This window comes from Sus scrofa, chromosome 16 (genome assembly GCF_054392235.1).
Source record: "Sus scrofa isolate SSC_HxYL_T2T_F1_AM1 chromosome 16, Sscrofa_HxYL_maternal_Yorkshire_Landrace_v2.0, whole genome shotgun sequence".
Classification (NCBI taxonomy): Eukaryota; Metazoa; Chordata; class Mammalia; order Artiodactyla; family Suidae; genus Sus; species Sus scrofa.
This window is the reverse complement of record NC_139398.1, coordinates 63,483,762-63,507,004: the sequence shown is the minus strand read 5'-3', so window position 1 is coordinate 63,507,004 and position 23,243 is coordinate 63,483,762. Positions and strand designations below refer to the sequence as shown.

At 54.2% G+C, this 23,243-nt stretch overlaps 1 protein-coding gene across 1 annotated transcript in view; it reads left to right on the top strand.

The window, feature by feature from the left end:
- The first annotated feature begins 880 nt into the window (after positions 1-880).
- The window catches only part of ERGIC1 (endoplasmic reticulum-golgi intermediate compartment 1), a 119,810-nt gene continuing 97,447 nt past the window's right edge, over positions 881-23,243 (top strand). The window contains exon 1 of the mRNA XM_003134052.7: positions 881-1,000. Within this exon, the coding sequence (XP_003134100.4) occupies positions 981-1,000 (20 nt within the window). The 5' untranslated portion in view covers positions 881-980. The remainder of the gene's footprint in view (positions 1,001-23,243) is intronic.

Here is a 23,243-nt window from a genome sequence, read left to right as displayed (position 1 = left end):
AGGATACTAGTCAGGTTCATAACCCGCTGCTCCACAACTGGGGAACTCCGAAGGAGATGCTGATTACCTGTGAATTTTGCAGAAGGAAACAGGCTCATAGAGGTGCCCCCGCCTGCAATAGACCGGGTTGGGAGCCTGGCTCAGTGAATACCGTTGGTAGGAACCACAAACGGAAGATGCAAGTAGAGACCGGAGTTAGCAGGCCAACCACAATAGCTGCAGGTGATGAAACATTTGCTAGGTGCCAAGCATCACACTAATCCGTCACCCAACTTTCTCATTTGATCCCCCCAAAAAGCTCCTCCAGTAAGTGTCATCCTCATGTGTGTGCAGACCTGGAAAGGGGTGTGGGCTCAGAGAAGCCAAGTGTCTTTCCTAGAGAGGCACAGCAGGGACCACTTTACAAATCTAGGCCCTCCTGACCTCCTCTTTTCTTTCACAGTACCCGGCCCTTCCTCAGAGTCAAACGTTGTGCATAGCCCAGATCTGGACCATTCCATGTAATTGTCACCACGCAGGGAAACTGTTTTATATGTGCAAGGTAACGGAGGCTCACAGAGGCAGTGGGATTTGCTCAAGGCCACACAGAAAGTGATGGAAAACAGACGGGGGTGCTTCGAAGGAATGACCGTGCGAGTCCTTGGGTGCTTCTTCCGCCTCGGAGAGCCTCGACCCCCACCGCGCTCCCGCCAAGGCCCGCCCCTCCCCCTCCCCGCCCCCCAGGCCCTCGGGCCCCCCGGGCCCCTTTAACCGGGAGGCGGAAGGGGCGGCCGGGGGCGGTGGCGGCGCCCAATGAGCTGCGCAGAGCGTCACTTCCCGGCGGCGGGAGGCGAGCGGCGAGTGTCGGGGGCGGGGGGCGGCCGGCGGGGGCGGGGCGGCCGGAGGAGGCGTTGGCAGCGGGCTGGGACCCACGCGGCGCCGCGGCCCACCTGGCCTGCAGCGCTCCCACCCCCGGCGGCAGCGGCGGCGGCGGCGGCACGATGCCCTTTGACTTCAGGAGGTGAGTGTGGCGACCCCGGCCACCGGGGAGTCCCCTCCGCGGGCACGGGGCGTGGGGGGGGGTGCATCCCTCCCGCCTGGGATGCCAAAGCGGCCTCCCTCGCCCGGTGCATGCCTCCGAAGGCCTCGGGGACCCCGGGCGGGCCCCCAGCCGCACACAAAGGGCCCCCTCGTGCAGCGGGAGGCGAGGCCACCCACCTCTTGTTTCGCTCCACCGTTTCCCTCCGGGGAGTCCCCTCCCCAGGCTGCCCCGGCACCTCGCAAACTCGCATCCCGGTCCTCCCCAGGCTGGGAAACGGATTTCCTGCTTCCCCTAGGTTAGGAGCAAGCCAGCCACCCCCTTCCTCCCCTCCACAGAGCCTCATTGCGTGGACCCCACCCTAGCTGACAGGTGCGTGCAGGGTACCCCGGATGAGCCCCCGGGGATCCGCAGGGGTCTGCAGTCCCACCCGCCAGGCAACAGCTGGAGCGTTTCAGGTTTCCTTAAGCTCAGGCTCTCCCACGCAGGAGGCCTGTCCTCCAGCCCCCCTGGTCCTGCGCTCTGGGTCTGGGGGCTGCATGGGGAAGGGCAGGAGGCCGCAGGCTCTGCTCAAGGCTCTGCAGAGGGCCCAGCGGGGTCTGGCCCTGGCTTTCTGCAATCACCACAATGGGCCCTTTGTGGGTGCAGCCGCCTCATGGTCCACGTTGTGCTGGGCCAGGCCTTCTGGAGGCCTGCTGACAAGGGGTCTTCAGCAGACTTTACCTTGGGGTGTCGAAGCGCCAGGAGATGTCCTGGCCTGAGGCACCCACACTGCTGGCGGGCGGGGGTATAGCCAGGAAAATATCAGGGCTGTAGTGGGGAGAAGCTGGATTAGAATCCTGTCTCTTCCTCCTCCATTGAGCAGCTTGGCATCTTCTAGAAGTTAGGGGCAGAGGCTCTGGGTTCAGGTCTCCCCTTAGTTGCTCAGCTGGATGACTTGGGCAGATGTCTGTGCCTTCTCAGTATCTGTCACCACCTGAAGATTGGGGCTAAAAATAAAGTCCCCACCTGTGAGGGCTGAGTGCATGCAGCGGGCTTAACTCAGAGCTCTGAAATGGGACGTTGGTGGACAGGCAGCCTCCCCATGAAGCCACTTTCTCATCCACAAAATAAGGATTCTGGTGCCTGCCTGCTCCTTCCCACCCTACAGGTGTGAAGGAAGTTGGGGTCAAGTGACAGCCTCCCCAGAAGAAGAGCCTGGCGGTGACCGCCATGGCACGTGGGCGTTTTGAGGTTCAAGCCTGGAGAGAACATTGGCCTTGGACCTCTTGCCCTGGCTGATGTGGCCCTCGGCCTGCCCTGGGCACCAGTGCCATGTCATAAACAGCTGGCCCCTTGCTCCCAGCCCTGGGGCTGGCACCCCAGCTAAATGCTGGCAGACCCAGGGCAGTTACAAAGAAGCAGTAAGCCCTTCTGATGGAACTCAGGGGCGATCGGCATACTGACAGTTAACAGACCGGCCCTGAGAAAGCTGTAGAAGCACGTTGATTCCTGGATCCATAAGGCCTCCTCTTACCCAGGCTGGTAATTTCTGCCCCTGCCTCCCGTCCCCACGTGATTCAGTAGGTTTCGGTGATTTTGACCTTGTTGGAGAAGCCACTGCTTTGGGGCCTGCCATTCATTCCCTCTGCACCTAACCTCCCCGTTTTTAAGAGGAGGAGGCTGAGGCGTGATGGCTGAGCATCTTGCCCTGGATCTCATGGGACCTAGATTGAAGGGTGGGCCAGGGTCCCAGGTCACACACAGCCCCTGATCTGGTGTCCCTTGGATTGAACATTTGGAGTGTCCTGGTGCCATGGCGGCCCCAGCTTAATGAGGTGTTTTAATCCATTTCCTTGAAGGCTTGTGCCACCGCTCAACAGTGAGAATGGTTTCAACACCTTAGATTCGCACCTTGGAGAACGAGCCTAGTAACCTGCGCTTCTAAAGATGCGTTCACTCCAGGGCTCAGGTTCTAAGGAAGGTTCACTGTCCGCTCACTTCAGTGTTCACTGATCAAGCATTTCCTGAGTGTCTGCTCCGTGCTCAGCCCCCTGCCACGGGCCCCTCTGTGCAGAGCTGGGTGACCTGTGTCTCTGCCCTTTCAGCGCTTGAGAAGGGAGGAGGGCATCTCGGAGTCCCGAGAGTTGGGGTCCTCGGCATCCAGTGTTGGCGAGGCATCCGTCACTGCAGGGGGCGGGGGGCAGACCTGACATCTGTTCCTGAGTCGCCTGGGAGAGGGAGTTTTAATCTTCATTTCCCATCAACGGAAAGGGAGGCTGCAGGTGGACGCTCCTCTGCCCAGAGCCAGGCAGGGCTGAGCTGGTGGAGCTGGGATCTGAACCAGCTCCAAAGCCTTAGCTCTGGGAGAAAAGGGAGGACATGGAGAGGCCCACAACCCTGTCCGATCTCTTAAAAACCATCGGGGAGTAGAGAGGCCTACGCTGGTTGAAGCCCCCTCTCCCAGTTTGAGGCCAGGGAGCACACCAGGCTTCCTGCCCATTTTGCTCTCCTGAAAACGGAACAAAATCAGGAAGGGGAAGAAGGAACCTCTTGCCCTTTCTTATCAGCGCTCCTTGTTTTCTCCATGCCTGTTGGTCCTCCTGCGCCTTGCCTCCTGTCTGCTCTCCTGTCTGTGAAATGGGCAGGAGAACAATACCCATTGTCGAGAGGATTAACTGAGCCCCTGTGTGTAAAGCACTTAGACCCAGAGTAAGTGCTCAGTCAGCCTTGGCCGCTCTTTTCATCATTGGCATTACTTCGCTGAAGCACCGGTATTTCCTAGCCCTCTATAATTCTCTTCATTATTCTTCCTCCTATGAAAACGTGAACTCCCGGAGGCAAAGATTTTTATCTGTTTCATCATTGCTGGATCTCCAATGCCTAGCACAGGGCCCGAGCTCCACTTGCCCCCAGCAAATGTCTCAGAGTCTTTCAAGGAAGCCTCTGATATGCCAGTTCTGGCTTTACTGGGAAAATGTTCAGCTGGGTGGTTAATTTTCCCCCTTCCTTCCTTAAAAGTGCTCTTCTCAGAATTGTAGTTGGTTTGGGGGTTGGGAGGAGTAGGCAGAGTACAGAGGAGGGACCCCGGGCTTTCAAAGATGGCTTGTGTTTGCTTTGCTCCTGGTTCATTGTTTCCCTAATCGCTGGACTTTGCAGTGGTGGGACTGGCCTTGCGACCCAGTTCCTTGGGCGTTGGCCCTACCCGGACCCAGTTCCGGCTGGCAGGGGCCAGGAACACCTGCTGCCTCTGGCTCAGCCTGCGGTAGGTGCAGGGGAGGATGGGGGATGGTTCCTGCAGCCCAGGCCCAGGGGAGCCTGAGCCCTGCTTTCAGGGACACCAAGGTGGCCAGCTCCCCCGTAACGGCAGCCTCCAAATTGAAACCCCATGATCTGGGGCGTGCTGCTGCCCAGCCACTGACCGTCTGGGCCCTGGAACAGTTGACAATTGACCGACCTCCTCTAAGTCTATTTCTTCATTTTAAGAAGGTGGCAACCTCGGGAGTTTCCATTGTGACACAGTGGAAATGAATCCGACTAGTGTCCATGAAGATGCGGGTTGGATCCCTGGACTCGCTCAGTGGGTGACCGATCCCGCATTGCCATGACCTGTGGTATAGGTTGCAGGCACAGCTCAGTTCCTGCATTGCTATGGCTGTGATGTAGGCCGGCAGCTGCAGCTCCAATTCCACCCCTAGCCAGGGAACTTCCTTATGCTGCAAGTGCAGCCTTTAAAAAGGAAAAAAAAAACAATTTTAAAAAGATTAAGCCAGAGGGAAAATTGTGAAAAATCAAGCCAGTATTTTGCATTTATCGAGCACTTACTAGTGCCTGACACTGTTGGAAGGGTCTTACCTATGCTCGTTTAATCCCCCACCAGCCCGACAAGGCAGACGCTGTTGTTATCCCACTTTACAGATGAGCCAGTTGAGATGCAGCAGAGTTCAGGGCCATGGCGGGTCAGCACAAGGCACTGGGGTTTGCCCTGGGGCTCCAGAGGCCCACCTGTACCCTGTAGGTCCATCTCTAAGGCTTCACCTTCTAGTCACAAAGTTCAGAGAGAACTGAAACCCCCTCTAATTGGGCGAATTGGCTTCCTCAGCTCTTGTCCTTTCCCAGCGATGCTCATTAACAAGCTTCAAGTCGTCAACCTTTTTTTTAAAAAAATTTTTTACTTTTTGGTAGCCTCGTGTGATCTGATACCTGATTCTGAAATAGTCTTTAAAACGCCCATGACGGTCTCATGGCAGCTGGGAACATCTCGCTCTGGAGGGCCCAGGTTTTCTCACCCCGGCCACTGGGGCTTCGGAGTGGAGAGATGTTTACCTGCTCATCTGGACGTGGAGGGGATTGGAAACACTCTCCTCCCGAGGCCATTTGGATTCATGACCGAGATACCATAGTATCTTGAGACAGGGCCTTAGCCAGCTGGGCCCTGTTAAGTTCTGTTTCCCATCTGGTAATCCTTTCACATGTTATTTTGGAGTTACTGCTGGGCGGTTTTCGTCAGGCGTTGGAGGGGTAAGCAGGGTGTGAAGAGGGCATTTGGGGTGAGGCTTACCCGCTGCCTCTATACCGGTGAACCTCAGCTCTGGCTGTGCGAATAGCTGGAGGAGTTTTTAAAATCCCCAAACTTGTGTGGCGCTCCAGACCCCATAATGAGGATCTGAGGGTGGGGGGATTCAGGCATCAGTATTATTTTGAAGACCTGCACAGCTAAGACCCAAAAGATTGCCATGAATCAGGAGAACCCATATTCGGCAGTCTGAGAATACCGGGGCAGGCAGATGCTGCCGCGGGTCCTTGGAGGGGAGGTTAGGGCATGGAGTCTGGTGCCACCTGTCATTCCTGCAGGCCCCGTCCCTGCTGTGGGTCTGTTCTTCCCTAGCAAAGCTCTTGAAAAGGTGGGGAAGGGGTTACCTTTCCATGGACATCCTTGCTCTTCAAAGTGTGGTCCCCACACCAGCAGCTTCAGCATCACCTGGGGACTTGGTGGAAATGCAGAATCTCAGGGCCTCCCTTGAATCTGCATCTGCAGTTTGGTAAGATCCCCAGGTGATTTGGATGTCCAGTAAGGAGTTCCCGCTGTGGCGCAGTGGGATGGGTGGCCTCTCTGCAGGGCCAGATTCGATCTGCCACTCAGCACAGTGGGTTAAAGGATCTGGCATAGCTGCAGCTGCAGTGTAGGAACTGTGGCTCGGATCTGATCCCTGGCCCAGGAACTCCGTATGCTGCAGGGTGACCCAAAAAAAAAACAAAAAAACAAAAAAAATGAGATGTTTGTAAAGTGAGGTGGACAAAGCCCTGCTCTGCATGATTGACTAACTCAGCATCTCCCGGTCTCTGCCCCTCCATGCTGGGTTCCCCACTTGGAGTTCCGCAGCATGTGCCTAACTAACTAAAGGCTCTGAGAAGTCCTGCATGAAAGGGCCCTGAGTCATTTGGTTTGGCCCAGCTTTGGCCAAACTTACTGTCTAAGCCACCCTGTGGTCCAGTGCTATTTCTCAGGATATCATTTCAGAAACAGCTCTAATTGATCCTTTAAGGAAATGGTAATTAGCCTAATTGTCTGTTGTCAACTTTAACATTTGGGTCTGTTAACTTAATTACATTGGCTGTCTATGCAGGGAAAGTACAGGACAGAAAAACAAAACAAAACAAAACCCACCAACACTGGCTCTGTATTCATTTTTTAAAGTCCTGACCCTTGGGGAGATCCTGTTGTGGCTCAGCGGGTTAAGAATCTGACTAGTATCCATGAGGGTTCAGGTTCGATCCCTGGCATTAACTCAGTGGGTTAAGGATCCGGCTTTGCCACGAGCTATAGTGTAGGTTGCAGACATGGCCTGAATCTGGCATTGCTGTGGCTGTGGTGTAGGCTGGCATCTGCAGCTCCGATTCGACCCCTAGCCTGGGAACTTTCATATGCTTCAGGTGTAACCCTAAAAAGACAAACAAACAAGCAAACAAAAGCAGGGAAAAAACCTGACGCTTGGGAGAGGCAGGAGGAACTCAGGATTCGCTGCGCTCCTGAGAGCTGGGGGATGTGGATGGCATTTTGCAAACCTCTTCACCCTGAGTGGGGCTTGTACCTGTTTTACATCCAGGGAAACTGAGCCCCAGAGATGCTGAGTCACACAGCGGGTGCATCAAGGGGTCCCCAGGGGGACCAGCGCACACCTGACAGTATAATCTCCCCTTGAACGCTTCCTTCCTCCTGGAACCTGCCAGGCAGCACAGCTGTTCAGGAAGCAAGATCCGTTTGAAATGGGACTGAACGTTCTGTTTATCCAAAAGGTGGAAACCCTCTTGGAGATGAGGGGCCGGGCTATTGGTCATCGGTCCCGGAAGTATTGGGTGCTGGGGAGGCTTTTCTCCCTCGAGTTCCGGGCTGCAGCTGGCATTTCTTCGGAGGAGGAAAGGAGGCAGTGCTCATCTTCTTGGGAATGAAGGTTCCTAAGACTCTTCCACATGCCCAGCTTCCCCAGCTGGGGATGCGCCCTGTGCTGGGCGTGTCATTGGACTTGAAAGTCACACTGGCCCCGCGGGAAAAATACAATTATTAGTCACTTGTTTGCTACATTTGATCTTTTAAATTAACCTACAGTAAAACTGGCCCTTTTGGGTGTGTGCTTCTATGGAATTCAAGACATTATGTCATGTAAGCACCCCCACAGTGGAAGTGCAGAACTGTCCCTTCCCCCCAAGAGTTCTAATGCTATCACTTAAAGTCAGACTATTGATTTGATGTTTAAAAATGTGTTAAGAGCTCTTAAAATGAGATCTACCTTCTTAACAAATGTTTTCAGTGCACAATAGAGTATTTTTTTTTCTGTCTTTTGTCTTTTTACGGCTGCGGCATATGAAGGTTCCCAGTCTAGGGGTCGAATTGGAGCTGCAGCTGCTGGCCTATGCCACAGTCACAGCCACATGGAATCCAAGCCTCATGTGCAACCTGCACCACAGCTCAGAGCTCACGCTGGATCCTTCAGCCACTGAGTGATGCCAGGGATCGAACCTGTGCTCCTGAATACTTGTTGGGTTTGTTAACCACTGAGCCAGGTCGGGAACTCCCCGTATGGTTAATTATAGGTACAATGTTGCACTGCACAGCAGATCTGGAGAAGTATGTCCCCTAACTGAAACTATTTACCCATAGAATACCAACGCCCCATGTCCTCCTCTCAGCTCCTGGCAACCACCATTCTCCTGTCTGCTTCTGCAGGTTTAACTGTGTTGGACGTCTCATGTCAGTGGAGGGAGTATCTGTCCTTCTGTGATGGGCTTGGTTCACTTAACACAATGTCCTCTCCTTTGATCCATGTTGTCACACACGGCAGGGGTTCCTTTTTAAAGGCTGAATAATATTCTATCGTCTGTATACACATTTTCCTTATCCATCCATCTGTCCACAGACACTTAGATTGTTTCCACTTTTTTTTTTTTGTTTTTTTTTTGGTCTTTTTGTCTTTTTAGGGCCGCACCCAGGCTAGAGGTCCAGTTGGAACTGTCGCTGCCAGCCTACGCCACAGCCATAGCAACGTGAGATCCGAGCTGCATCTGCAATCTGCACTACAGCTCATGGCAATGCCGGATCTTTAACCCACTGAGCGAGGCCAGGGATCGAACCCATGTCCTCATGGATGCTAGTTGGGTTCGCTAACTGCTGAGCCACAACGGGAACTCTGTGTTTCCACATCTCAGCTGTTGGGAATAATGCTACAGTGAACATGGGGGGGGGGGGGGCTCGTATCTCTTCAAGATCTTGATTTCAATTATTTTGGATAAATACCCAGTCGTGGGATTGCTGGATCATATGATGTTTCTATTTTTGATTTTTTGAGGCCCCTCATTGTTTTCTCTACTGGTTGCACTGATTTACATTCCCACCGACAGCATCCTGGGGTTCCTGTTTCTCTACATCCTCGCCACACTTGCTATCTTTTATTTTGATAAGAGCCACCCTGACAGGTATGAGGGGCTATCTCATTGTGGTTTTGATTTGCATTTCCCTGATAATTAGTGATCCTGAGTATCTTTCTGGATACCTGTTGGCCGTTTGTGTGTCTTCTTTGGAGACGTGTTCATTCAAATGTTCCCTGCCCAGATTTAATCAGGTTATTTGGTTGTGGGTTTGTTGTCGTGGTTTTGTGGGGTGTGTGTGTGTTGCTATGGAGTTGAAGGAGTTTCTTGTGTATTTCGGTTATTAGCCACTTTTCAGATACATGATTCACAAATATTCTTCCAGTGAAATGGTTCCCTTCTCACTCTGGTCCTTTTTTCCTTTCTTAATTCAGTTTTAAAACAGGAAGCTGGGGCATGACTGGCCAAGGGCACGAGGCTGAGGAAGTACGCGACTGGAACTTGAACTTACGTCTGTTGATTCTGCAGCCAGGGCACCTCACCGTGTTGCTGTCCTGCCTCACTGATGCCCTGACAGTGTCGGTTTTTATGATTCCTCCCTAGGTCTTCACTGCCGCCTTCTCTCTTACTTTCACACCAGGAGCCACTGGTGGAGAATTTAACCAAAATGTCCTTTGAGGGAGTTCCCGTCATGGTTCAGCAGAAACGAATCTGACTAGCATCCATGAGGACGCAGGTTTGATCCTTGGCTCTGTTCAGTGGGTTAAGGATCCAGCCTTGCTCTGAGCTGTGGTGTAGGTCGCAGACATGGCTCGGATCCCATGTGGCTGTGACTGTGGCTGTGGTGTAGGCCAGCAGCTGTAACTCCGATTGGACCCCTAGCCTGGGAACCTCCATATGCCATGGGTGTGGCCCTCAAAGGACAAGAAGAAAAAAAAAAAAAAGTCCTTTGAGAACTATTGGGGGAGGGGAAACTGGTGCTATTTGACTTGTTTGGTTGTTTTGCTGGGCCTTCATGGTGTAGAGCGAATGTCTCCAAATACTCAGGGCAAGTGCTAGGTAGAGGGCCACCCTTTCAGAATGTCCTTCCACACCGCGAATCCCTCCGAGGGCTGCCGCAGCGTGCTCCCCTGGGGATCGCGGTCAGGGCGCCCAGGGAACAGACCCTTACAGTGTGCTCTCGCTCTGGATTTGAAGCCTTTTCCATGTTTACTAGCCATGGGACCTGGGACAAGACACTTGGCCCCTGTGAACCTCGATTTTCCTCATCTGCAAATTGGGTGCTCACACTTCCCTTGCAGAGTTTTTATGAGATGAGCTCAAGTGAAATACAGGACATGTGTGCTTAGAAAGTGGACTGTGTGGAGTTCCTTTTGTGGCTCAATGGGTGAGGATAGTGTCTGTGAGGATGCAGGTTCGATCCCTGGTCTCGCTCATTGGGTTAAGGATCCAGTATTGCTCTGGCTGTGGTGTAGGCCAGCAGCTGCAGCTCACATTCAGCCCCTAGCCTGGGAACCTCCATATGCTGCAGGTGCAGCCCTAAAAATGAAAAAAGAAAATGGGGTGTGTTTTCCTCCTCCTGGCCTTGCCTGGCAGCTGTCTCCCATGCTCCTTACTGAGCCCTGGTAGACTTTGGCAGAGGGGCATCTGGTGGGTATATGTGGTAAACCCAGGGTCTCTTGGTTTTCAGGGCCAGTGCTGTTCTCATGTGAGAACACCTGAGGTGATTTGACCTGGAGCTAGACTCCCTTGTGTAGGTGACATGCGCACGGTGACCCCAGGCACAGAGACATTAATCTATGGTGGGAGAGTAAATGGTCAAATGGTCACACTCCCAGATTGCCCCAGGCCCTGGCAGGTGCCATGGTGGGCAGTTAGGTGCAGGCTGGAGTCCATCGCTGGGTGATGCTCCTTTGAGAAGGGGCAGCTCCCTGTGGCTTGTTGCCCTGCAGATTACCCAGTGTTTCAGGAAATGATGAAAATCTGATGAATTGTGTGAAAACGATTCGTAACTGCTTCCAATTTTATTTTTGTTGAACGACATGCTGGGCCAAACCAAAGCCTCCTGAGGGCTGATGATGGCCTGTGGCCGGCAGCATACTGCCTGTGTGTCACACAGAGCAGTGACCTAGCAGGGGCTGGGGGTGGGGGCAGCGGCGGGCAGGACTTGGGGCAGAGCCCCTGGACTCTTGGGAGATGGTCTGGTGGGCAGGGCCTTGGCACCGGCGGCAGAGGAGTGAGGGGCCCCCAGGTTTGGACAGAGGCAGCCTTAGGCACGATTCCCTCAGGCCTGGTAGCTGGGCCTTCCCTCCAGCGCTGGGATGGCAGCCCCGCCAGTGGGCCTGGCAGTCCTCCTCAGCCGTCCCAGGGCTGACCAAAGCGCAGCTGGAGTGGCACTCGTCTCCAGGTCCTTTCATACCTTCAGCCCTCAGGGTGTCTTTTTCAGGTGACTTCTCAGGGCCGTGTGGTGACAACAGTGCCCACAACAGTCCCCATTTACCAAGTGGCAGGCCGAAAGTCTTTCTTAGATCCGGTTCATCCTCACATTAGGTGGCAACCGGGTATCATTCCCATTTGCCTGATGAGGATGCTGGGCCTAGAGGGGTGGGCACAGAGGGGACAGGACTTGGCTGTGTCACACAGACTGCGGGCAGATGAAGCAGTGTCTGTGGCACCAGAGCTGGCTTCTTAACCACACCGGTGTGCCCCAGAGGGGAGTGTTATCATCGCGATTTTTTTTTGGGGGGGGGGGTCCACGGATACCCCCAGTGTCAGCTGCTGTCTGCTCAGTTGTGTTCACAACTTATTGCCGTGGAAACCTTGTGGGCGAAAGGGGCTCCGGGTTACCTGAGAGGAGCCTGGGCCTTGGCGACCGTTTCCAGGATCTAGATGACAGATAACCCTGTACGTGGGCAGGCGGGAGATTACCGCTGAGCCCCTGCTGGGGATCCGGGGAAAGGGGTGCTGCCCTTCCTGGGGGAGCTGGTGGGGCTGGCCATCGTGCCCTTCCTCCGGCCGTTCCCTGGTGCCCCCGTCCACAGGCCAGGGGCAGGCTGGGGTGCTGGAGTCGTTTGTTCCGTGAACGTATTTACTGAGGGCCTACAGGGTGCCAGGCACTGTTCTCCAAGCTGAGCATCTAGCCTGCAGCCAGACAGCTCCTGCCCCTCCAACCTCATGGAACTTAGGTTTTAGTCCAGATATTTTGCTTCTCTCTCTTTTAAAATGAAATACCCTTTTTAAAATTATGGAATAGTTTTGAATTGGAGAAAAGTTGTAAAGATGATCCAGATACCCCAGTGCTCCCCATGGTTCACGCCGTGCATCACTACATTCGTCATGGCTGAGGAACTGACATTGCTATGTTGTTAGGAGCTAAACTCCAGGCTCTTTTTTTTTTTTTTTTTTTTTTTTTTGATCTTTTTAGACCCACACCCATGACATAGGGAGGTTCCCAGGCTAGGGGACCAATCAGAGCCATAGCCGCCAACCTACGCCACAGCCACAGCCACACAGAATCCGAGCTGCGCCTGCAACCTACAGCAGTGATGCTCATGGCAACGTCACATCCTTAACCCACTGAGCAAGGCCAAGGATCGAACCCGTAACCTCATGGTTCCTAGTCGGATTCGTTTCCACTGTGCCAGAACGGGAACTCCTGAACTCCAGGTTTTATTTGGATTTCACTGGTTTTCCACTAACGGCCTTGTACTGCTCCAGGATCTATTCCAAGGTCCCGCGTTGCATGCAGTGGTCACGTGTCCCCTGCCTCTGGTTGGGGACAGTTCCTCAGTGTTTCTCGCTCTTCCTGACCTTGGCAGGCTTGAGGAGCGCGGCCCAGGTTTCCTGTCCCACAGCCCCCCGTCTGAGCTTGTCTGGTGTTTTCTCAGACTTAGACGGGGCCCTCTCAGCTCTGCCCGCCAGGGCTACCTACATTTACGTGATGTCACTGGCGGCATCAGCCTTCAGCACCTGCCTCAGGCAGGGTTTGCCAGGCTGGCCCCTGTCTCGCGCCTCCCTCATCTCTTGTTTCTTTGTTCCCACCCTTCTCTCTGCCCGCGGGCCCTCCTGTGAGGAAGCGGACCACCAGTTTCTAGAATCCTTCTGTGCAGTGTTGTGTGTTCACTGGTAGCAGTGCCTCTTTCTGCTTCGCTGGTGCAGGACCCACGCAGTGGGCATCTGTGTCACTTCTGAGGGGGTAGGGGTTGTCGAGGCGAGGAGCAGCTTGGCCCCCCCACAATCTTCCCATCATTACACCCTGTGACCTTTGAAAGAAGGGTCGACAACGAGGCCTCTGGGAGCCGTAAGAGAAATCTTTTTTTTTTGCTATTTCTTGGGCTGCTCCCGCGACATATGGAGGTTCCCAGGCTAGGGGTCGAATTGGAACTGTGGCCGCCCGGCATACACCACAGCCACATCAACGCAGGATCCGAGCCGCGTCTGCAACCTACACCACAGCTCACAGCAACGCCGGATCCTTAACCCACTGAGCAAGCGCAGGGACCGAACCCGCAACCTCATGGTTCCTAGTCGGATTCGTTAGCCACTGCGCCATGACGGGAACTCCCGTAAGAGAAATCTTGAAAGGCCTCAGAGTATTTCATCCAGCGCAGGGAAGTGTCTTAAAGCCTCACCCCACTGTCTTTTAGGCCCCTTAAGTAGATGGGGCAGTAGGCCTGTCCCCAGCTAACTCCTGGGGATCCAGGAGGTAGCTGTTGGCTCAGATGAAATGCCTCTCCCCACCTGCCTCCACCCGCTGAAATCTCAGCCAGCCTTAAGTGCCACCTCCTCTGTGAGCCATCCCTGTTCCTCTGGCGTGGTGATGCCCTTCCCACTGCACCCTGCTTTCCTGCAGCCCTCCTGGACTGCGCCCTCCTGTCCCCATCCCGCTCTGCTCCATGCGCCTCCCTTTCTCCCCACCTGCTTGGCTCACAGGGCTCCAGGCCATGGTAGTGCCACTCCTGTAGGGCCTGGCACACAGTCAGGGCATGGCAGCCCCTGGGTGATGTGCTCACTAGAGGCTGTGTGACATTGTGGCAAGGTAACTTGCTTTATGTGTCTCTGACAGTCCTGGGTTCAAGTGTCAGCTTCACTCCTTGCAAAATGTGTGACTTTGGGCTGGATGCTTCACCCCTTGGGACCCTGGGTGCCTCCTCAAAAGATAATAAGCTTAATACTCAATAGTACCAGGCTCCCGGCACTGTCGGGACTAATTGAGCTCGTCTCTGTAAAGGGCTTCAGACTATGCCTGGCATCTGTTAGGTGCTCAGTTATTATTCTTTACAGAGAAAAGCACCAGGGTATCAGGCCTAGTGGACAAGATTCCCAAGTCGGCAGGAAACTGGACTAGAGATGCCTCCTTTGTATTAGCCTGTCAGCTAATTCCCATGAACGTCCTGAAAAATCTCAATGGTTTCATGCAAGAGAACTTCATTTCAGGAGTTCCCATGTGGCTTATCAGATTAAGGACCTGACACTCTTTCTCTGTGGGAATACAGGTTTGATCCCTGGCCCTGCTCCGTGGGTTAAGGATCCACCGTTGCCGTGAGCTGTGGTGTAGGTGTTGCCTACACCTGCAGTTTTGTGGCTCGGATCCAGTGTTGCTGTGGCTGTGGTGTAGGCTGGCAGCTGTGTTTCCCCTTCGGCCCCTGGCCTGGGAACTTTCATATGCTGCAGGTGTGGCCCTAAAAAGGGAAAAAATAAAGAAGTTCATTTCTCACTCTTGCAAAGTCCCAAGTGCCCACACTGGTCCCCAGAGACCCAGGTGCCTTCCATCTCATGGCTCCGTCTTCCTCAAGTGTGTTGGGTCCCCACTGAGGCCCAGCAGTTGGGGGAGAGAAAAGGTGAGCGTGGAGGGCTGTGTGGAGAGTCTGGATGTGGCACCATCACTGCTGCCCTGTCCTGGAAACCTGGCCTCACCCAGCTCCAGGAGGGGTCAGGAGATGTGGTCAGGTCTTGGGCCCAAAGCAAGAGAAAAGGATGCATCTGGATACATATGTCACTGGCAGGGATGGCAACTGCAGTCAGTATTTTCTTTGTCTTTTTTTGGCCATTCCCATGGCATGTGGAAGATTCAGAGCCGGGGGTGAACCCGTACCACAGCTGCAACCCCAGCCATAGCAGTGATGCTACGGGATCCTTAGCCCATTGCACCACCAGGGAACTCCTGCAGTCAGTGTTTTCAACCTCCCACCATTCTGGTACCATCTCCGTAATTTGGGGGTGTGTTCCTAAACATATGTTATTTTCTTAATAACTTTTGTTTAACCCCACTCCCCGGGGCCTAATTGTTCCCATTTTGAGGAAACAGGCCCAGAGAGGTTGAAGGCTTGGCCCAGCGTCACACAGCCAGCAAAGTAACAGCCAGCCCCTAAAGTCAAGACTTTCCGGATACTTTCTGTTAAATCACCTGACCCTGGAGATCCAGGCTGCCCCATATTCAGTTTCAGTCAAGGAATTCTGTTCTGTCTGGAACTGGCAGGTTCTCTAATCGCCCTACCCCTACGTCTGGTCCAGACAGTCTTGGGAATCTGCATCTTTCAAAGTGTCCTCAGTGGTTCTTCCGATCTGGGAAGCTGGGAGACCGTGAGGCAGGGTTATGTTATGACTCAAGGGTAACTCTGGGACTGAGTGCCACACATTTTAATTAACTTAGCGGGGATTATCAGGAAGGCATCATGTGGGACTTGAAGAGTTTGGAAAGCCCTTAGAAGATTCGCGTGGTCTGGGGATGATAGTTTTTTCTGCAGATGAGGAAACAGGTTCAGAGGGTCGCACAGCTGGAAAGGGCGGCCACTGGAGTGCAGCTTTTCTGCACTCGGCTCTCACACGTTTTCTAGTTTACTGCAGCAGGTGTTTGTGTGATAGTGACAGTTAGGTCCTCAGATCCTTCCCAATGACGTAGATTTGGGTTTCGACCCCATTTTGTCCCCAGTGCAGAGAATGAGCCCTGACCTGTCCTCTGCGGTCAGATGTTTCTGGAAGAAGGGAAGTGAGAAGCCGGAGGCACTGGGCAGTTGGTGGGGTGGTGATAGAAGGAAACATTTAGGAGTTCCCGTCATGGCTCAGCAGTTAATGAATCTGACTAGCATCCATGAGGACGCAGGTTTGATCCCTGGCTTCGCTCAGTGGGTTAAGGATCTGGCATTACCATGAGCTGTGGCGTAGGTCACAGACACTGCTCAGATCCTGTGTTGCTGTGGCTGTGGTGTAGGCTGGTGGCTACAGCTCCGATTCAACCCCTAGCCCTGGGAACCTCCATATGCCTCAGGTGTGGTCCTAAAAAGCAAAAAAAAAAAAAAAGGAAACATTTAGTGAACATCTCTTGAGCATCAGATACAGTGCTACACACTGTAAAGCTATTATGTTATTGAGTGTTCGCAACAAACCCAGGAAGTGGGGGCTTTTACTCCCCCCATTTCACAGGTGAGGTAACTGAGGTGGAGTGATTTGTCCCAGTGTCGGCATGTGTTCAGGTTCAGGGCTGATTAGTATCTGTAAACCAGGGCCAGGGAGGGCCTGGAGCTGGAGGGAGTCCCTTCGCTTTGGGGCTGGGGGAGCTGAGGTGTTGAGAGCCGAGGGCCCCACCCAGATTCACCCAGCAAGCCAGGTGGCTGGGCCGGTTCCGCTCTCAGACCTGCCCGGCTTTCCCCAGCTCGGCTTCGGTTGGCCGAGCTTCGAAACTGGGGCACTGGCAAAGCCGGGTGCTTTGTCAAAGCTGAGTTCACCCTGAGTCAAAGGAGGCATGAGAGGGTTCACCCACCCACCTCCTCCCTGCCCGGCCCCACCCGCCCCTCCTGGGGGGCCACACAGACGCGTCACCCTCCTTGGCCCTCCGCCTGCCCCATACTCACTGGAGCGTGAAGAGTCAGCCACCCGGGACTCGGCTTGTTCTAGAGCCACTGTTGGGAGGTGCCAGGCAGACCTGGGACAGCTGGGCTTCGGAGCCTCGGGCACCTGGATCCCAACCCCGATGCTTCCACCCACTCACTGTGTGTCCTTGGGCAGCTCGCTTTACCCCTCTGAGCCTACTTTCTGCTTACAAATGGGGACATGAACCCTGACCCCACAGGATTACTGCTCGGAGTGGAGAGAGCATCCCACAGCTCATGGTAGGTCCTAACTCAGTGACGTGGCCCCTCCACTTCCTTCCCGCATTTATGACACTTCCTGACACACTTGATCTAAAGCAGGGATGAGGAGTTCCTGTTGTGCCACAGTGGAAATGAATCCAGCTAGTATCCATGAGGACTTGGGTTCGATCACTGACCTCTCTCAGTGGGTTAAGGATCTGGCGTTGCTGTGAGCTGTGGTGTAGGTCACAGATGGGACTTGGATCCCACGTGGCTGAGGCTGTGGCGCAGGCTGGCGGCTTTAGCTCCAATTCCACCCCTAGCCTAGGAACCAGGTGCCGTCATAAAAAGCAAAAAAAAAAAAAAAAAAAAAAAAGCCACTCCATACGGAGGGAGTAGAGATAAGAGTGAGACTCAGAAATGGTTTTTAATTTTTCAGAACGCTAGTGTGGTCTGCTCAGGTGCTTTATGTCGGGGGTTAGCCTGCAGGCCAGTGTCATCAAACCCAGAGCACCTCCTCAGAGGGTCTTTCTACAGCTTCCTGTCGACAGTGGACCCCCAGGGACCTAGACAGAGAGGTTTCCCTTTGGAAAGAACCCGTCACCTTTGAGAGACAGTAGAAACCAGAGTTTCCAGCTTGCTCTCCGAGCCTCCCATCAGCCTGTCAGTGCCTTGCTCTGCCTTGGTCACGGCTGGGTCCTCAGGGCCCAGGACGGTGATGGGCACGCAGAAAAAACTGTGTCAAAGAGTGAGCAGGCCATCTCCCTGGGGTTGAGCCACAGCCCAGATAGTGAGCAAGCCGTCTCCCTGGGGTTGAGCTACCTGCAGAGCTGACTTGCTGGCCCCTTACCCACGCCATCAGCGGGGATGGAGATGGTCCCTTGCTCCCAGGGGACAGTAGAACTTCCCTGAGCTAACCTGGCTAAATCGCTCAGCACGGCAGCCACCGTGCTTAAGTGCCCCGTATACGTGGCTCTGATGTTTGTTTAGTTTGCTCCATTATTTCTGTGCTTGGACCGTGATATGGGCTACAAGTTGGGACTCTGGCCCTGCAGGCGGTGGCGTTACAGCTGTCATTTTTGTAATTCATTTTGGGATCCACATGAGCATGCTGGCAGGAACCCCCCAGAGGAGAGAGGGCACGTGGGCTTGGCCAAGGGTGAGGCCCCCAAGGGAGACCCACTTGCTTGTGTGTATATGTGTGTATAAGTGTGTGTGTCATTATGCATGTGTGTGTTGGCTGACGGCCCACGAGGTGGCCGTCAGTGCCCCAGCCGGCGTCACTCCCCAGCAAGGTGACGTGGGACGTGGACTGGGTGTCCACCCTCTCACATGCCAAACCAGTTTGCCCTGTGCTGTTGCCTGAAAGATCTCGCACAGAAGACACGATAGGTAGAAATGGGCCCTGGGCCTTGCAGGCTCTGTGACGTGTGAGCGGCTCGTGGGTCTGCTGCTGCCCCAGGTGTGAGCAGCTGGAAGAGTCATGGCCGCAGCCCCCACGGCAGGGCACAGGAGCCTTCAGAGTCCCTTTCTAGCCCCAGGCACTCTAGAAGTGAAAGTGGAAGGGCTGATCAGGCTGTCCGCAGAGCGTCTTCCTCAGTGGAACCTTCTGCCAGGTAGCTCCTGGCTGTTTGGAGAATGCATCACCCAGCATTTCCCTTGCTTGACTGCCCACAGCAGTTCTCTGGGAAAGGAGTCGCCTCTGTGAAAGGGGCGACTCCTTTCCCAGATGGGAAAATCGAGGCCCAGGGAGTCACCATCTGCCCAGCCAGCTGGGGGCAATTTGCTGGTTCAAATGCAGATTCCCATGGCCCCACCGAGAGATTGTGATGTGGGGAATCGGGGCCCCAGGCTCTGTATTTATTTATTTTATTTTATTTTTAATTTTTTTGCTTTTTAGGCCCGCACCCGTGGCATATGGAGGTTCCCAGGCTAGGGGTCCAATTGGAGCTGTAGCCGCCAGCCTACACCACAGCCACAGCCACGCCAGATCGAGCTGAGTCTGCAACCTACACCACAGCTCATGGCAATGCGGGATCCTGGATCCACTGAGTGGGGCCAGGGATCAAACCTGCGTCCTCATGGATGCTAATCAGATTCGCTAACTGAAAATCACTGACAGCCTCACAGGAGACTCGGAGACCAAGCTTGAAATCAAGCCACAACGGGAAATCCTGGGCTCCGTATTGCGAGCAGCCTCTCTGGGGCATTGTAATGATCCGGACAGGGGGAGACCTGAGCAGGGACCCTGGCTTGTGCCTTGGCCCTGTTGTTTGCTCAGCTGGCCCAGTGACTCCCTTCCTCGGCTTCCTCAGTTTCCTCTGCTGTGAGTGGAGCGAGTAAGTGGTGCCCACCCAGCTCAGACGGTGGTTGTGAAAATTCCCTAACATTCTTAGGGTTCAGGGAATATGGATTTGTTGCAATGATTCCACATAGGATTTGTTACAACAGCAATTTAAGAAATAAAAAAAAAGGTATCTGTGTGTGGAATTGACAGCAGCATCTTCTTTGACGTGGGAGTCTCAGGATGCTGGGATCAAGGCACTTGGCCCCCATTTTAGAGATGAAATGACGGAGGGGGCAGATTGGACTTTGGAACTCCTGTGGGGGCAGGGCGGGCATGGGGGTGACTGCCCTGGGTGGGAACTGCAAAGGGCTGGGGTGTGAGAGGTCACGGCACCCCCTCCCCTCAAGTGGCATTGCTCAGAACACCAGGAAACACTTCCAGGTAGGGATGGTGACACTGATTTCCAGGAGGACAGTTGGGGCCAGAGAGGAAGCACCCAGTTGCCTCCCCGACCTGGTCTGGATCCAGGGATCGTGGCTTCCTATGACCCCCTCACATCTCTGCATGCGACTTGGCTGGGCCAGAGGTTCCACCCAGAGCTTGTTGGCTGAGATGGTCTCAGTCTAGCCGGTGCTCTGCTTGCTCATGCACTCACTCGTTTATGTCACAGTTATCCATTGAGCACCTGCTGTGTGCCATGTGCTCTGCTGGTGCTGGGGTGTGAAGCTGACCACCACAGACATGGTACCTGGTTTCGTGGAGTTTCCATCCCAGCAGAGAAGAGGGACCTTAAAGGATCAAGAGTCGCTGGAGTTCCCGCTGTGGCACAATGGGATCAGCAGCATCACTGGAGCTCTGGGATGTGGGTTTGATCCTGGGCCCGGCACGGTGGGTTAAGGATCGGAATTGCTGCAGCTACCTTGTAGGTCACAACTATGGCTCTGATGTGATCCCTGGCCCGGGAACTCCATATGCTATGGGGTGGCCAAAAAAGAAAAAAAAAAGAGCTGGGCAAGAAGGTCCAGGTGTCTTTGGGCACATTCTGATCTAACGTGGTGTGGGTTCTGGAGGGGTAGTGCCACCTCGAGGCCTTGTGATGAGCAGACCTGGGCAGATGCCAGGGCGAGGGCCCAGGCCCCTCCAGAGGCAGAAGTGGGCGTGAACTGTCAGCCCTGGCCCACTGGCTGGAGAAGGCATCGGGGCAGTGAGGGGTGACCCTCAGCACAGCAGGAGCAGCTCTGAGCGGGGAACTGTGTGGGTTCTTGTGCTCTGGGCAACCTGCAAGTCTGTGCTGCTGAGACGGACGTGGGTGCAACCCGGAGGGAGCCAGGCCAGCAGCCACTGGCTCTTGCGTTGTCCAGTCTCTCTGCCAAGAGGCTTCTTTGAGTCACATTTTCCACACAGACTTGATGTTTTGGAAATATTGACCTTCAACTAATGTCACTTATTAAATTGCAAGTCATATCCTATTCAATTCACAAAAAGGACAATGGACTGGTGGCTTAGTTCCCGGCCTGCTGGCAAGAGGGAACTTGACAGCACTTGAGGCCAAAGAAAGACAGGTGCCTTATCGGTGACCATCCCCGCCTTCCACCCCCAGTCCCTATGTCCCCGGGGGGGCGGGCAGTGTGTCTTTTCTGTAAGACTCTGAGGCCAGGCTGGAGAAGCTGTGGCAAGGCCGGAATGCCGAGTCCAGGCTGGGGGGCTTGAGCCTTGATCACGGGAAGCAAAGAAACCTTTTAGAAAGGTGAGGTCATTTCGTACAGGCTGGAGAGGAATTTCGGTGCCTCCTGGGCAACAGCACTTGGCTAGAGAAGGCTAGAGGCTGATGGTACACGAGCCAGGAGTGAACTGGGCGGCTGGGGGCTTCCTGGGGGAGGGACGGGAGTAAGAGTGGGGGTGGGGTCAGGGGACGGGTCAGCCTTCTAGCCCAGGAGCTCTGCACCTGATGGGATTGGGAGGCAGGGGAAGCGGCGTGAGAAAGGGCAGGGGATACAACGGCGGGTGAGGTGGACCTGGTTTGTAGGCCACCCAGAGGGACTTGGCTTGGGGTCTGCTTGTGCAGCAGGCAGTGGGGAGCCATAGTAGGTTCTGGAGCAGGGATGTTGCTTAGGAAGGAGAAAAGGATGAAATAAATGTAAAAATCTCCCTAGGGCATGGACACAGGGGAACTGAAAGCCCATTGGCTTCGGTCAGTATGTTTCCCAGAGATTGTGTGTGTGTGTGGGGGGGTGTCTCCTTGGTAGGATGACTGCTCCTTAATCACACCTTCAGGGAAACAGGAGACAGACTGTGGGACCAACCTCAGGCTGAATCCATGCATAGGAAATGCCTAAACCACATTGCGGGCATACGGGTGGCCGTGGGAATTGTAACCAAGGACCAGGGGCCCTGAAAACCCCATAGCAGGAAATTCACAGATGGGAACTTTACGTATTTATTTGCCTTTTTTTTTTTTTTCCTTTTTTTGCCTTTTTTTTCTAGGGCTGCTCCTGCAGCAAATGGAGGATCCAAGGCTAGGGGTCTAAGTGGAGCTGTTGCTGCCAGCCTCCAGCACAGCCGTAGCAACCCTGTCTTACTTTCTCACAGGGATGTCTGGCGTAAGAGACTTTTCCTCCTTGAGTCTAGAACTAGACAAGTCTGGACTGTTCATTGTGTGCAGCAGTGAACATTCACAGCCCTGATCCCAGCCCTTCCCAGCTGTGGGATCTCAGGCAGATTCTTATCCCCCCTGGGACTCAGTTTCCTTATCTGTAGCAATGGGCCAGTAACCCCACCCCCCAAACCCCCAGCATCACATGAGGCAAGATGAGATGCTATCTATGGATTGTCAGCAAGTGCTCCACCAGGTCACTGACCCCTTCCTCTTGGGTCCCATGAACCCCCAGGACCCCAGGCAGCCCTGACGTATGACCCAGTTCCTTCCCCATGTCCTTGTTTTCTGCCATCCTTTGTAGTTCCTTGAGTGGGGGTAGTAAAACCTGGGTCTCCCGTCTGCTCTCTGCTTTACTTCCCTTTTCACTTCTCCTGCCCTGGGCTGGTTGTTCAAACATTCATTTGTTCATCCATTCACTTACTCATTGTGTACAGGCATTTAGGCTGGTCGTTGTGCTGGGCGCTGGGGGCCCAGTAGTGAATGAGAGGGATATGGCATCTCTTGTCCCGGAGTCTTCATTTTTCTTTTCCAGCAGTTAAATCAAGCACCCAATTAAACTTGTACTATCAGTTGGGAGTTCCCCCCGTGGCTCAGTGGAAATGAATCTGATTAGCATCCATGAGGATGCAGGTTCGATCCCTGGCCTCGCTCAGTGGGTTAAGGATTGGGCGTTGCCGTGAGCTGTGGTGTAGGTCGCAAACGTGGCTCGGATCCTGTGTTGCTGTGGCTCTGGCGTAGGCCAGGGGCTGCAGCTCTGATTCGACCCCTAGCCTGGGAACCTCCATATGCCATGGGTGTGGCCCTAAAAACAGCAATAAATAAATAAATAAACTAACTTGTACTGTCAGTTGCTATGAGGGCTGTGAAGGATAAACACAGGGGGGCCCCTCTAGAGGTTGAGGGAAACCTCGCTGCAGGGACCTGGGGTGGCTGTCTGAAAGATGCTTGCGAGGAGCCCAGGTGGAGGCAGCCGCAAGGGTAAAGGCCCTGAGGTGGGAGGTGGCATTGTCCGGGCTGGAGGCTTCAGCTGGGCCCGGCTGTGAGAGCCTCAGAGGGCACGATTAAGAATATGACCTTTATCCTAAGAAGCCTTTGGCCCTTGAAGTATTGTGAGCAGATCTTCATGAAAAGCTCACTGAGGAGTTCCCATCATGGCGCAGTGGAAACGAATCCGTCTAGGAACCATGAGGTTGTGGGTTCGATCCCTGGCCTTGCTCAGTGGGTTCAGGATCCAGTGTTGCCATGAGCTGTGGTGTAGGATGCGGCTCGGATCTGGCGTGGCTGTGGCTGTGGTGTAGGCTGGCGGCTACAGCTCCGATTGGACCCCTAGCCTGGGAACCTCCATATGCTGTGGGTGCAGCCCTTAAAGAG